The following is a 16152-nucleotide window of genomic DNA, read 5'->3' as shown; positions in this document are numbered from 1 at the left end:
TTAATACTCTAGCACACAGACACAAACATACACTCGGGCAGTCCAAGAGTAAACAGAGAGCAGAGAGAGAGAGCAGAGAGAGAGAGCAGCCTGGAGAAAGCGAGGAAACACAGAGAAAGCAGAGCCACTGAGCCAGAGAGACAATGGAGAAAGGGAAAGGATACAGAAGTGGAGAGTAAGCACAGAGAGAAGAGTGGGGGCAGCAGGGGTGAGAGAGGGAGTTGATGTTGATACCATGAGAAAGCATAAAGGCTTTCACATTTTTCCTGACTGACCTGCTTTTCATCTTGAATGTGACCTCTCCAGTTTATAACAACACACAGTGAGAGGAGAGAGAAAGTGAGTGGGGGAAAGAGGCGCTTGCCAAATCTTCCACAGCTCTTGCCAATCTGGGCCGTTGCCATCTTCCCAACCGAGAGACAGAACGAGAGAGAGTTGGAGCAACGGCGGAGGAGAAAGAGAGAAAAGATAATATGGCATTCTCTACCTGCTGCTCCTTTAAATGGGTTCTTCCAGCATGCAGAGCTGGGGCTATTATCCAGCTGCCTGGCTGCCTGCACCCAAGCGAAGCCTGGCAGATTAGCACACTTACATAAATGCTGGCCAAGACTTGTACGCACTCCAGCACACACAGGCATAGCCTTTGCTACACATTACTTGCATGTCCCCACATTCACGTAGGCGGAGGGTGGTGGGTTTAAGACAGAGTTACAAAGCCTGCTCATCCCTTGGTTGAGGTGCCAATCTTTGACTGGGGAAGACAAGGGCGATCCATCTCCAAGTGTGGCCATGCCATCCTCGAAGGCACTGCTGGCTGGCACTGCCACGCAGGAATGGTGAGGCTCAGCCAGACACTATAAATGCCATTATTCAGATCTGGTTAGCTCAAGGGGATAAACACATTAGCATCGGGACACCTAAGCCTCTTTAAAACATATACATGTCAAGCACCTGCTGCGGAAAGCACCTTGACAAGCTTATTCAAAACTAAAGCGTAACTGAGGAAATGGGAGGACGGAGGTTGTGATCTTGGAATGTCTGAATTCTTGGAAAGGGAATCCCTTTTGACAGGTGTGGGGGTTGTTGCTAGAACTGATGATAAAACAACCTCCTCCTCCTCCTCAGCCCTTGGTACTGTAGCTGGGGTTCTGTGGTTGTGGTTACATAAGCCCTTCATAGAAGCCCCGCTCCCACAGAGCTGCCAGGCTAATCCTCTTGGATGGAGTGCCCCACTAATCCTACAGCAGGAGAATGGAACTGAAGACATTAACCAGGATTACTACACAGGACCGTGTTCGAGCCAGGCTAGTGCCAGTTATCACAAAATAACCTCTTAACACACAAACCTGCACAAACACACAAATACCAATTTGCAGGAGACGGGACACAAAGCGCAAAGCAGGTGCAGACTAAATAGGATTTTAATATCACACTTGCAAGGCACCTCATCTCCTGTTCAAAACATTCAAAAACAGGCCTGCCAGTCGCACAAAGCACAATGACACATCACCTATAAATTACCACAAAGCAGCCGCCTTGTGAAACCCAGTGAATCATGTGCAGAAGACCTAGCACTACAAAGAGGTAGTTGATCAACTTTGCCCGCTATTTTAGAAGTTATCAAAAAAGGACGCATTTATCGTGAAGAGTAAAGAAAGATCTTTATATACAATGTCCCTGCCAACACACACACTCACCTTTTCTTGCAATATGTAAACGTGTCTTTAAAGCATAGTAAACATCACTGCAGGTAAAGAGCTCATTGAATCAGCAAATGAGGGTAATGTACTGCATATTAAATAAAAAAAACAAACACAAAAAAACTTTAAAAGCATTCACAGAGAGTGCTGGTGCAAGGAAAACTGACAGAATGTCAGTGACCTTTATGAATCAGCCATAAGCTAAGTAATCTTCAGTGAGAGACAATAAACAGCCCGAGTTAATGACTGCCGCATTCGCAGGGGTTGGTTGATAAGGGGCAGACTTTACAGCCTCCTTGATAAAAGACAGGCTTGCCTTGACCCAGAGACACAAGGAAACGGCTCCAAAAAGCAGCAGACTCCGTCCAGGCAGACTGACATACACATGCATAGACATAACCTAGCAGCACGTGGTGGTTGCTACCACACCAACAGGAAGTCACAGCCACATCACTTGTCTATGCTTTCGAACAGTGCTTGAAGCTGATAAGTATTCTTTGCGTTGACGAGTTTATTATAATACATAAAACCTGCAATAAAGCTACTTCACACGAGAAAAGAAAGGTGTCTTACCTTTTTTGGCAGTTTCCATCTCTTCTTCAGTCCAGCGAGAGCTCTCATTCATTTCAAGATTGGCTGTTTAAGAAAAAAAAAAAAAAAAAAAAGACAAAAAAAAGGAGAACCACCAAGTTAGAGAAGGCGGGAGGAGGTGGAGGGGGGAGTGGGCAGTTGTCACTGTGTCTGTTAGGGAGTGACTGACGAGAAGAAAGACAGAGAGAAATTAAAGAAGAAAAAAAAAAAAGAATAAGAGGGGGAGGGTGGCTTGAACTGCTTGCCAGTGAAGCACTGCAGCACGGGTCGCTGGGGACTGTTTGTTTTAGATGGTGGAAGCAGGAAATCCAAGGAGAGAAGTCAGTTAATGATTATAGACATAACAACTGGCTTCTTTCCCTGCACAGGCCATAAGCCAGGCTGTCCCTGGCCCTCCATGACAGGACAGCGCAGCAGGAGTCTGTGCTCACGTGTCCTCTATATGGACCTGTGAAGGGCACATTGGGCCAGCTAGCACTTCTGCTAGCAGGGGAGCAAACAGTGGCAGGGGTGTGGCTGCTGACTGAGAGCCCCTACAGCCCGAGTCACCAGGGGATTCCTTGTGACTACACCTGCAGCATGTATGCACAAATGCTGAAACATCAAAAATGCCATCCCAGCCTGAAGCTAGTTTGTCTGTGTGTGCACAGCTTACACACCATCTGTTAGAACATGAAACAGAGCTAAGCAGGGGGACAGTGCTGACACAGTCCTTTATTAATAGTTCATCTTTTGCCAATAGCATTTTGTGTGCGTACCTAATGCTGCCACATTTTACACCCATTACGATTTCTTTTTATGCTGTTTGAGTGACAGTGAGGCAAAAGTAATGAGTTTAAGACTGAATAAGACTACACGAATAAAAGACAAAGGATCAACAGTGCACTCTTGTGGTACGGGACCAAAGGCCACAACTAGATCAAAGGTGACCAAACTCAGTCCTGAGTGATGATGGCAAATATTTATCTGTAAAGATTCTCTCGTTCAATTGCTGTTAACAAATGCACACAATCTATTCCTGCACGCCATCTTAATCTTTTACATCCCGTTAAAAATTACAGAGTTAATTTAGAATGATTTTGTAATAAAGTATGTCATTACATCTGTATATAAGTCTAATAGCAATTTGATCATGCCGTTTACCTACATTGTTTTCTAAGGCTACAGAGTTCAGCGTGGCTTAAGTCATATGGTAATTTGTTGGGCTTTTTTTTTTTTTTTTTAAACTGAAAGAAGAGAGAGAGAGGAGAAATCTGCACCAATTTGCTGCAGTGCAAGAGATACTGACCGAGCTCATTGTTGAGTGGCGGTGCTGAGGTCTCCTCTGCTTCGCTGGTCATAGAGCGGGTTATACGGCCCTTGCGGCGTCCCTGGCTATTGGCTGTTCGTCGACCCTTGAAAGCCACGGGAGGCTCTTTGTCCTCTGCATCTTCTCCAGAGGTGTCGTCCCTGTATTTGGAAAATGTCAACAGAGTCAGCAAGAGAATGCACCGGGTTGCTGAATGCTCAGGTCTATTAAACAGGACATTAATTTCTGGGCAGCACTGTGAGGCACTGATAATAGTCTTTTAAAGAAAAAAAAGAAAAAAAAGAAAATAGGTAGGGTGGTGGTATGATTCAACAGCATAATGGTCTCATTTGTGCAGTCAAAGTTATGCATCACAAAATGATGACTAAAGATCAAAAAAAGTGGATCCAAATATTCATCAGGGATAGAAATTTTATTTCGTATTTATTGGGACTATAGTAATTTCTGAAAAAACAAAAAATAATTCAAAATGATAGGATGCAAATATCCAACAAACAGGAGCTGTGACACTTTTCAATACTACAACGCTAAAAAACAGCAGGACCAAGAAAAAGCATCTCACTGCAGTAACACAGGGAAATTGTGGTACATTATTCAATATGTGGACAGAGAGGCAGGTAAATAAAACTAATGCACTGTTTTCTGATATGCAAAAATAATGACCTTATATGCCTGATGCAGTTACTTGCGTGGGTATACTGTCCCAATCCTGGACATGGACATGTTTGTCCACATGAGGACGGGCAAAAATACCTCAGAATGAAACAAACTTAAAATCCAAAATTTGAACGTGTATGCAGACGCTGCTTTTTCCATTCTTTTTATTTCCAGGATAATTTATCGAGTGTCTGCACAATGGCATGCCAGGAGACAGCCACTGAATTTGAACCTTCTGCTCCTCCATTCATCTTCCCCCAGCTCCATTAATCTTGCTGAGGGAGCTGGTGGCACACTAAATATAGGCAAGCCAGCTGTGCCAGGGGTGACAGGCAGGCAGCGGGGTGTGCTGGGAGTCACGGAGTCCCCTGGCCTCGCCTCAGAGCAGGCAGGCACCCGGCAACGCTTCATCATCATCATCCTGCAGTCTGACACATCGGCAAATATGACCTACCATTGCTTGAAACTGCTAGAGTGTACACTCTCAGCTGACAACATAATATAGTGCCTAAATACACACGCAGAGGGCTGGATTTATCTAATAATTTTCAGGCAACAGAAAGCAATGAAATTCCTACTGTTTCTGCCTCGTTCAGTGGCACCATGCCTAAAAACACCCCCTCCTTCAACACTGCACCCAGCTAGGTTAATTACACTGCTTATTTTCCTCACCAAAAACAACTCAGACTAACAAAATAAGCAAAGCGTTTTAAAAATGAGACTTGGCGCTATTTGCAAAGGGATGAACGTAAACAGGAAAACAGCTGCTCTACTAGGGAGAACAAATGGAAGCTCGAATTTGCTGTAGGTGGAAAGTCTGGTTGGAGGTGAGGGAGAAAGAGCTCAAGGGTTACAGAATGATTGCATTTCCAGATCAACTCCCAATAGCCAAAAATTACTCCTACTCCATTTCCTGCATCCCGACATGGAACAATTCGAAAAACTGTGACTTGGAGAAAAAGATCAAGTAAGAAAAATTACTTCAGCTGTATGGGTTCACCCACTCAACTCCATCTTTTCTTTGAGCTGTCAGTGTGCTCTCAAACTTAAAGCTCACAGTGCTAAAGCTTGCTTGGAATGTTTAGACTTCTTTTTTTAAATTATTAACGGCAACTCACTTCATTCCATCTTCCTTGTCTTCAGTGTCATTTTTCTCTTCATCCCGCTCTGCCTCCTTCTCTTTCTCCTCCTTCTCCTTGTCTTCCTGGCTGTTCCGGCTCACTTGTTGCTGCTGCTGCTGCTGCTGCTGACCGTGCTGTGAAGAAAAAAACACAACAATGAGGTGCCGTATTACAAAGATAACCCCAAGTAGTTTGGCAAAGACAAACAACCCAAAATCTCCTGCAATTTGCACATCTTTGATGCACACGCTTCAGTGTGCAAACGCAGAAGCATTCAGATTTTGTCAAAATCCTGTGCATCCTGCCCATCAGATTAATATAAAAAGAAGCAGTCGGTGGTTAACAGCTTTACTTGAGTAGATTACTCAAGTATCTTTCTAGCATTACAAACCACAGTTTATCTTCACGCATGTTCTGCTTGCTTCCAAACAGCGAATGACTTAGCAATTTTGGTGGCAGAACTCAAGTCTGAGACTTTCCAGCCGACGGTGTCGAGCTGGCTTTTGTGGTGGTGGTGCTTTTTTCTTGTGTTTTTTTTTTTAAACATAGAATATGAAACCAAAAAAAGAAATTCCACTCTTCCTCATTTCTAAAACCTTGCTTTCTTTTATTGTTTTTTCAAATGCATCTCACTTTACCTAAATGAAGAATTACGCAGCTTCAATTTTAGCAAAGGCAAAACCAAAGAGGATGCGAAAGTTCCGAAATTACAGCAGCACATTTCTTGCTCCTGAAGCACCCAGAACCACTTCCTCAGCAGTTTCCTGCTTGTCTGGGCTTTTATGGTTAGAGTTCACAGCACTGACACGCAGCTCGACCTAAAACCATAAATACTGCTTTAACAATGATCAGTCGGCTCTTGATCAAGAATTAAAATCTCATATTCTCTTTCTGAGGTATTTGCAGTATCAAAATCTTACTTAGCATTTGTTGTTAGGGAGGGAGAAGAGCAAATATAAAAATGCACCTTTCACACAGAGAAGCTAATTCTTTTTTCTCCATTTGCACAGCATCCCTAATGTCCTCTCCCGCTCTGTGAAATTAATAATGATCTCAACACAACACTACAATACTTAGAAAAAGATTGGACTCTGTGAAGCTGGAAAGACATTAACATTTATATTAAGTCGTTTCCTATTATATTTTCTCCTGTCCCCGAAAATAATCTGTTACCATTTCAAGCCATCCTGATGTATAGCGATGCACTTTCTGTTCCTCCTCTGTAGATACCTCCCTCTGTGACTGTGAGCTGTAAATGCTAGCTGCTAATCAAGAGATATGGCGCCAAGTGCCTGGTAATGAGCAGTTTCTTCAGGAAAGATGAGATGGTTTGCTCATAAACATACGAAAAGGTCGCCCTAGATGTGCCATTTCATTAGTGCCACCATGAAGTTAGCACCTGAGGTTAGGTACATTATAACAGAGTTCATTAGGAGCAGAAATAACGTCACCCTACTACAGAAAAATGGTTTAACACGGTGAGATGATGATTGTGTTTACAACGGACATATTATCAGCCTCATTCTGAGTTGATTTTAAAGGGACTGAAGTCTTTCAGTGTGCCATATTTACACATAAAGTACCCCATGTGCTCTACACAAAAACAATCGTATCTCAACTCAATCACAATGCAGAGAATCTATCAGAAGTGTAAGCCTCAAAGATCAAAATACCTGGCTTCTTCCTCTGCGTCGGTAGTTCCTTCGCACAATGTTCTTGTAGTTCTCATTCTTTTTGGTCAGGTAGTAAAAGAGCACACACTCTGCCACCGTCTGAAACATGAAACAAATGTCATTTCTTATGCCTTGAAAAAAGGGAATGACACAAAAACAAAGGAGAGGAGAGGGAGATAAAAGTATACCTTTCTCTCTAGAAAAGATGCAATCAGACCAAAGTTTTTGGGGTGCTGGATAAACCTGTGGAAGCACAACAAAGGCAACAGAATGAATCCAAAATAATGGTAATTTCTGGAAAGTCACAAAACATCACAAAGAGAGTGCCTGGGGGTGGGATGACGTCAGCGATCACACAGAAAGAAAATGAGAATTTATGACTCAGCTTACCTAAAAAAAATAAAACAAAAAGAACAGAAAAAAGGAGAAAAACAAAAACACTGCTTTAAATCTAAAATCTATTACATAAATAAATGTTTCAATAATTAAATAAATAAATAAATAATACCGGTTACTTAGTATTTCTTTTAGATCAGTATTGTTAGAAGAAGAAGCTGAAGTTTGTTTGTGGCCAAACTTTAAAGTTGACGATTTTACAGCACGGGTTTGATTTGGCTGCCTGAACCGCCTCTTCTCAATTCTCACGAAAGAGGAAGATTCACTTCCTTACCAACAACTCCCTGACCCTTTCTCGGTCACACACGTTTCACAGGGAGCAAAAGACGCAGTTCACCATGTTATATAAAAAGCTAATCTCAGGAAATTTTATGAAAGTAAGAGCTGAACTGAAAGTTAATACAGCATCTGAAAACAGAATAAACCTGTAAAGATGAAGGAAAACCTACAGTCGGGTCACATGCTGTGCTGTGGGTGTCCAACAGCTTCTGTTTCTAGGTGTGTTATTATCAAAGGAAAGGAGCTTACTTCTCTCTGAAAGTGTCCTTCTCTTGATCGCTCCACATATTCATAACCTGCCGGTCCTTGTACACCTTCATGGGGTCGCCCATCAACCCATTCATGTTGATGAACTTGATGCGTTGCTGCTCAGCGTCAAACAGCATAGGAGGGATGACTGCCAGCTGTCGCATTTGCTTCTCTGTGTTCTGGTGTCCACGCGTGCCACAAACCCACACAAGACAGAGAAATTAACATCCTGGAGTGAGGGGGCTGGTCTCCAGAGAGAGACATACAGCCTAGTGCTAATGCAGACATGCACTCTCTTAAAAAGTTGTGTGGTAGCAAATGATGTTTGAAGCATTTGGAAAACAAGCACAGAATTTCAGTGTGATTTGGTGACTCAGCAGGCTCTGTTATGCTAGGTCTAATAGCAGCTCTCCTTCACAGACTTATTTCCCATCACTCAACTATTTGCAACCTAACAAAGAACCAAAACCTCAGGACTGGTTTGTAAATGAAAAGCACCGTCTTGTCATCAGCTTTCCAAAGACTGAAGGGCTGCAGTCTAATCGACTGGCAATAAGTAATCATGACATTGTCAGGAATAAGTACGAGTTTTTGTGCATATTTTTGTGCGTTAGAGTCCCGACTTCAGTTCAGTAGATGAAGCTTGTGGTGAGGAGGAGGAGGATGACGTTTTATCTATATGCCAGTCACGTTGTGTCTTTCCTTTGTGTTTTCACTTCTTTGGTGATCCTTCATATCTTGAGTCTGAAGGTGCAGACATGAATTAAAATTTGCATTCATGGCACTTTTCTCCTCTACCTTTGGTGTACTTTGTATGTGACCGGTCTGTGATATTTTCAGTGACTATATTTTCAATTTGAAAATACACTTTGAGAACTGAATTTCATTTCAACTGGAGTAATTATTAGCTTTTGTACTTTAAATGCCCCACGACACTTGGTTTAGTAGATCTGATGTCTAGTCTTTTTTTTTTTTTTTTTTTTTTTTTTTTGAATGTAAAAATATTTTTAATGCTCAAACTCTTTCCAAAACCTGCAAATCTCCAGGCAGTTACTCAGCTGTGATTTTGAAGTCCATGTTAAAGTTCCCCATTCTCTGCCTGAAGGTTTAGATTCATCGCAGAACAACTACACAGAGTGTAACGGGCAAGAACTATGATTACTGTAGCTAAAGCTATGGGTCAACTGTGCAGATTACACAGTACATAAAGCAAAGAGAAACGAGTGAAGACTACAAGTGACAGAGCCAGTAGAAACTGCCAGAAACTCCTAAAGCCTTTGAGAGCATTCCAGCTGAAAGCAGCTGTGCTAGCTTCTGGGTTGTGGTGGCCTCAAAGGTATAGTCGGTCGTTTTTTTAAAAATACACAGGACCGGGTGCTAGTTTGTGGAATCTGCCATGCTACCCTGCTATCTTGAATACGGTGGCTGCGATGAACATTGTCGTTCTGCCTAACTGCATTTATCCATGTGGCTAGAGACTGGTCACATACAAAGTACACCAAAGGTAGAGGAGAAAAGTGCCATGAAGGCAAATTTTTATTCATGCCTGCCAAAGAAGTGAAAACACAAAGAAAGACAGCGCGACTGGCATCTAGATAAAACGTCATCCTCTTCCTCACCATAAGCTTCATCTCCTGAACCGAAGTCAGGACTCTAAAGTCGTGTTTATTCCCGACAATGTCGCGATTATTTATTGTCAGTTGATTAGACATCCAACCCTCCAGTCACTGGAAAGCTGATGACAAGACAATCACAGCCGAAGCAAACCAAACATTTCCCACTGCAGCGTTTTCACATTTAAATTTACCTACCAAAACACAAGTTGACTTATACTGAAGTCAGAGCAAATGCATCGTTTATGACAGCATCTCTGGCACTGCTCTGTCAGTGAATCAGTTTGAATTATGACAGAGTGTAAGGAAACAAGGAGGAACTGCTAAGTGATCTGTTCAGATGAAATGCTGCAGGCAACAGCACACCCCTGACTTCTCAGCAAGGTAACAAGCTTTCACTTTTACAGCAAGTTTCTGTTCAAAGACTCACGTTGTGTGTTTCAAAAACAAACAAAAAAAGATGATTGTTCAACATGATGATGGGAAAGGCCAATTACTGACAGATTTTCTGGTCCTTTTTCTTCTTGGTACACCTATAACTGTGTGAGGTGCAGCATTAAACTGATATCACAACTGCCACCAGTAACTGCAGGTGTCACCAAATCAAGGAGCAATAAAAACATCCAAAATGCAGTGAACCTAAAATGCTACACATCAATATTTGGCCTGAGCTGCACTTGCCTTTAAACCAGCAGCAATTCACATATAGACAATTTTTAAGCTTACAAACTTCACATATTTAATATGAAATGGGTGAACGCTCACATATACAGATTTACATATTAAGGCATATCACATTTCTCCCCACATGAGCACGTACAAATACAAGATGCGCACGAAGACCAATTCTAGCGGCTAAGCCACTTTAACAGAAGAGCTTACCTCATGCTCTGATATTCCATCAATGATTTCAGAGACTTCATGTTCACTGCGAGCTGCAGATGAGGTCAGCCCACCCCCTCGCTGCCCAACACGGCTACAAAAAGAAAAAAAGAAGACCCGTTCATTCAAATCTACCCACACATTGCTGTCAGTGAGTACCTACATCACATGATGAAACAAATCCACGTTAACGCTTTACAAGAGCAGCAGTAATAAGGCAAGAAATCAAACTGATTGAGTCTGTTACATTAACAGTGTCTGTTGTGCTGGTAGGGAAAACAAATCATCCCACCTCTGCATTCGCTCCTGCAGCTCTCTTTGCTTGCGGATCTCTGGGAACTGTTTCTCGTAGTACTCCCGCACCTTGCTCTCCTTGGCTCTGCGCCGCGGGTTGTTTTCAATGCGCTCCACCTTCTTCTCCCAAGCTTCCATTAGCTGGTCATAGCGCTGGCAAAACTTCTGTTCCTGAAGGATCACAGAAACAAAACGAGCTCAGTCTAATGTGGATCTATTTAAATATGATCCTTATTATTATCCCTCAACGTATTGGATTTGAACTAGGGGGAGTATTATGTTTGAGAAGATGCATTTCCTGAAGATTTGACAGGGAACCCTAAAACACACGGCAACCCTCAAAGAACAAAGTGATTGTTCACATTGCGTCTCCTGGGTGTATCCTACCATGCACCCCTGTGTGTTCAGAGGGGGCAAAGTGACGTGTTGGTATTCTATGAGGAGTCTAGCCTCGAGTCAAATCTCCGGCAGCCAACTGTTTTTCCCAGCATCCTCACAGGCAGGCTGTAAAGCAGGCCATTAACCCTGGTGGAGACACGACCCTCGGCGGGCTCATAAATTACTATGTAACGTCTCCCTTCACTTTGCCCACAAGGAGCTCCTCACTTTGAGAAGAGTGGACACCGTGACACTGATGAGGTGCTGCATTTGAACCTTTTTTTTTTCCTTACATCAACTTACAATACAGAATATGCTGTGACACAGTTCCTCTGGCACTGACTGAGAGATTAGATCCTACTTTCTCATCATATATTTTTTACTTTTGGATACACGCAAATGTCATAGTAAAAAATAATGATTTCCTGTCAAGTCAGTAGATTTTACAATGGCTGCCTGGCTCTAGCATCAGAACTCACCCCATTGATCTCAGCTTTATTTATAGTCGTGCTTTTTAGCTCAGTCTTACTCAGGCCCTGGCAGGCTGGAGCATGGAGTAACTCTGTACACTGCTCATTACAGTGATTGGCTGACAGTGAATTCAAAATTATACTTTCAGATGACAACATAGGTTATTTTTTTGGTTGGTTTTGAAAGCAATTGTTTCCCAAGAGCATAGTGCAAGTACCAACAGCAGATCATACCCACAGCCCTTTTCTTTGGTATGCCTAAAATGGCCACGCACTTCAAGGAGCAGCTGGCCCACTTTCACGCTAGTCATCCGTCACGGGCTAAGGCCAGCAGAGAGTCAAAAATGTGAAGTTCTATACTTACCCACTGCTTACGAGCATGATTTCTCCTTTTGAAGTATAAGATGAGCTTCTTCCTCATCGCCTGGTTTCTAAGAGGAGAAAACAGAGGGCAGAAGGACGGGAATAAAAGAATAAGGTGAGAACATGTGGGGGGGATCCAATCATTATCAGACACTGCTCTGGCTTTCATCATATTCCTCTCACATAATAGAGCCAAGCCTATGATGTCCTCAAGATCCTCAGGTACATTTTCTATTATTTCAGGAGCTTCTGTGCACCACTTCTTTTCTCAATACATAAATAACCACATACACACACACCCTCTCTCTCAGACTCTCACACACTCACATAAACACAAACAATGCCTGTCCTTGTATGCCACCGCTCGATAAACTCAAACTTGCTTCTGGGTGGAAAGGACAGCGAGGGGAGCCAAACTTATAAAACTTGTCTGTGCTGGGAACAGCCAGCCACAGAGCTTCAAATAAAGGTCAGGGCCAGTAATCTCCTTAGGCAGCCACTCAGTTTGTCTCTTTCTTTGCTGCAAGACAGAGTTTTATTCCTGACACTTAATCTGTCACTTGTAAGGTCACGTTCCCCACTGATTAATGTAATCTTATTCTACATTAGTCACTTCAGCTGAGCCGCAGGGTCCTTCAGGTCATGGACAAGGACGGAAAACTAGGAAGTGGGCTAACAGGGGTGTATGACTCTTGTGAAAATTTAAAGATAGCATTCAGAGTAAGCAGAGATATAAATGCTGACGATGGCCCTGCTCGTATTCCCAACTTTTTATCTGCAGTACCAAAACCAAGTCAGATCTACAGAGCCTCAACCCCCAACCTACAAAAACACTCCCACGCACACACACATAGACATACAAACACAAACACATGTTGAGCTGTGGCATTGCAGCAGGGTTAAAGAAAGATAAAAGCTGCCAAATCCAGCTAGATAATGTAGATGTCCACACAGTGTGGCCTATAATGGATGAGAACTAACTCACTATGGCAAAAACAGGACTGATAGATTAAGCTCTTTAAGGACAGAGATGGCTTTGTCCTCTAGACACCAGATGGCAAAGGGAAAGATTAGCAGCCCTGAACCCCTACAAAAGGTTTCCTTTGTCCTGCTGTAAGCCGGTGCCATTTCTGAGATATTGGAGAACACTGTAATTTGGCATTATACCTCTAAAACATGACGGCTGAAAGACGCATTATATGCAAAATTGTGACAGATGTTCTCCAGTGGTGCCACCACACTAAGAAAAAGAAAAAAAACCTTTTCAAACCTCATAATTAGAATATGCCTTTACAGAAAACTGCATACACAAAGGATATTTACAGATATCCTTTGTGATAATACACAGATGATGAACTGGGATGGAGACAGAGCTCCACAGAGATACTGCTAGTCCCCTATCCCAACATGAATACCAAGGTTATCAAACCAGTTAACAAAACAAAGGAGTCAATTGTGCAGGTTCAAAGCGACACACTGGTATTTAATAACATAAACACGAAGAGCGCGAAGACAGTTTTCAGTTAATTGCTTTGAGGCAATAATACTGATCAAACGATGAAGGGATCAAAAGGGGTGAAGACAGCAGTGAGCGGGTAAGAGGTCAGACACATCTTGTGGTGCGCCACTGCCCAAACTACAGTGCCAACGGTGCAGGCGAGCCACTACACCCTCCCAGAGTCTTTTGATGTGCCTCACTGTGAATTACAGTCCTTAAAAGATTACAGATGGACATAAGCTATATTGACAGACATGGCAGTGCCACACAGGATTGTATACTTTCTGCTCCTCTCTTATTCCAGTAGGCATTTTTTTGTGTTTGCTTGTCTTTTTAACCCTTTAGCCTCCCCATTGTTAAACACATTAATTCCATCAAGTTTCACTACTTAGCTTACATAATGACAACTTACATCTCCCTCTGAAATGCATTGTTTGTGGTCTGCCAATGGGTAAAGGATAGTTGAAATATGGGATGTGGTGGAAAGCAGCTAGTTTCTCACGCTGAGGCAATATAAAACCAACGCAGGGATTAATGGCTGCTAAGGTTACCAAGTTTCAATCACTAATAAAAACAAAAACAAAGGCTAAGTTAACAGGTTACCAACAGGAATTGCCTTGTGTATACCTCATTTACATTATGTAGGTGTTGTTGCTCTTAATGTTTTACTATCATGGTTTCAAATTCCTTGTATACACTGATTACACATCAATCAGTCGCAACATTAAAACTAGCTCCTGAGTCTTCTGCACCTCTTCCTTGTGCTGCCGAAGCAGTTCTGAACTGCCAAGGGGGTGACTCCCCAGGACTTTAGCAGCAGATCCTTAATATCCAATAAGTTGCAAAGGTCAGATCAGCAGGGTGAAATGTTAACCAGTTAGCAGCTGGTGTGGAAACCACTACAACAACAAGGCAGAGGACACTATGATTGGAGTTGTGTGTCATGTTTCATAATAATATATCTGGAAAGGAGAAGTATGAATTGACACTACGTCCGTGGTTTAAAGCACTCAATTTGAACATAATTTGAACAAAAAGAACTATTTTCTTTATATGTTACCAAGTATAAAGGGAGTCATTAACCCTTAACAGATGTCTCCACCAGCAAACTGCAGGTCCTGGTGCCATTGATGATGGTTTCCAAAAGCTTGAATAACAAATCCTTTGTGCCTACATTACCAGTATATGCCAGTCGACACCAAAAGACAGCAACCAGTAAACCATAGCAACTTAAATTCCTCCGCTTTGGTCTCTGTGGCCTTTTGACTTTCTTGTAATCTGGATTCAGCTTCATAATTTTTCTCAGTACATTGTGTCGCTGTGTGTGGTTACCACAGGCTGCAAGCTGACAGGAAATGCAAGCAACTGTTTTTACATCTCTCTTGACAAGTGAATTTGCACTGCATTTCCTCCATACCATAAAACTGACTTTTGTTCTTTGTTTTTTTTTTTACACAGGTTTCTGCCACAGGGCTGTGTATGGTTAGTTTTGATTCAAGAAGATCAACTTCTTGAATCAAAACCAACCATACACTTAGGTAGGTCAAAGGTTTGTGCTGTGCTAGAAGCAAGACTATCATCCCCATTTCTTAAAGTGCTGACACACAGACACAAAAAAGGGATATTAGGTAATTAGAACAATGTATACGTTTTTCTGGTCTGAAAGCATCTAATGTTTTGGTAGGTCAAAGCAAAATCCAGTTTTCCCAGATGAACACTGTTTTCACCAGGTCTTCTTCCAATCTCTTCGCTAATTTGGGAAAAAGTGGCCCATATGATGTAAAAGAAATCATTATTTAGAAGAGAACACCCTACACTGTTGAAGGATCCAGTTCTGACACCGATGTTCACCATTTAGGACAGAGGTCAACAGCAGCAGCTCTTCAATCCCATGTGCATCAACACACACTGACTACCGATGACCTTCTCGCTAATTCACCAGTTGTTGACACACTTTCAGTGGGCGGTCTTTGCCAAAATCACTTAGATCTTTAAAGCTCCTCCCTCTTTGTGTTCAGTCGCAGCTTAATTTATTCCATTGCTTGGCAGGTGCCGTTGTAACAAAAAAGACACAAAAAACACAACACTGACACAAAAAAGATCAGTGTTATAAACTTAATCTGTCAGTGGCTTTAGTGTTTTGGCTACTCTGTGTACATCTTTAAATACATCTGTTTGTAATTAATTTATATAAAACCATGTCCATCAAGATCTCTAAAGTGACATTTATCCCACAGGAGGTCCCATGTCAGTTAACTTATTCAATATGTTACACTTGTATTTCAGTGTTTGTGTGTAAAAGACTTGGTGATGAGAGTGTGTAGGCATATGTAATGACAGACTCACATTTTGATGTTTTCATGGTACTGCTTGGTATCAGAAGGCTGGTTGTACAGAGGCTGGATTGGAGAAAAAAAAGCTGATGAACAGAAAGCCATTTTTTTCCAACTGTATAACAGATAAAACATATTTCATTTTTTCTTCCAACATGTGATGAATATGACTCTCACCTTACAGCAAAGGAAAAAAGAAAAAAAAATATGACCAGGAGTTAACCTCTTAAACCCCAGGGTTTTTCCTGAGGTTACTGCTCGAAAATAAGATGTCCAAAATAAATATAGTATTTCTCTGCATACACGCTGAATAAACAATCTTAGTATCAAAACAAAGCTAAAATTT

At 42.1% G+C, this 16152-nt stretch overlaps 1 protein-coding gene across 3 annotated transcripts in view; it reads right to left on the bottom strand.

Annotated features, from left to right (window-relative positions):
* The window catches only part of ncor2 (nuclear receptor corepressor 2), an 87379-nt gene that overhangs the window by 29117 nt on the left and 42110 nt on the right, over positions 1-16152 (bottom strand). For all 3 annotated transcript variants that reach the window (XM_031731286.2, XM_039620481.1, XM_039620480.1), the window contains exons 8-17: positions 15820-15872; positions 11977-12043; positions 10763-10935; positions 10471-10564; positions 7976-8154; positions 7240-7294; positions 7052-7150; positions 5376-5512; positions 3580-3740; positions 2274-2336 (exon numbers count right to left, since the gene is read on the bottom strand). In XM_031731286.2, coding sequence (XP_031587146.1) covers positions 2274-2336; positions 3580-3740; positions 5376-5512; positions 7052-7150; positions 7240-7294; positions 7976-8154; positions 10471-10564; positions 10763-10935; positions 11977-12043; positions 15820-15872 — 1081 coding nt within the window. The remainder of the gene's footprint in view (positions 1-2273; positions 2337-3579; positions 3741-5375; positions 5513-7051; positions 7151-7239; positions 7295-7975; positions 8155-10470; positions 10565-10762; positions 10936-11976; positions 12044-15819; positions 15873-16152) is intronic.

Source organism: Oreochromis aureus, linkage group 12 (assembly GCF_013358895.1).
Source record: "Oreochromis aureus strain Israel breed Guangdong linkage group 12, ZZ_aureus, whole genome shotgun sequence".
Taxonomy (NCBI): domain Eukaryota; kingdom Metazoa; phylum Chordata; class Actinopteri; order Cichliformes; family Cichlidae; genus Oreochromis; species Oreochromis aureus.
The sequence above is the reverse complement of the archived record's forward strand: the minus strand, read 5'-3'. Positions and strand labels throughout refer to the sequence as shown.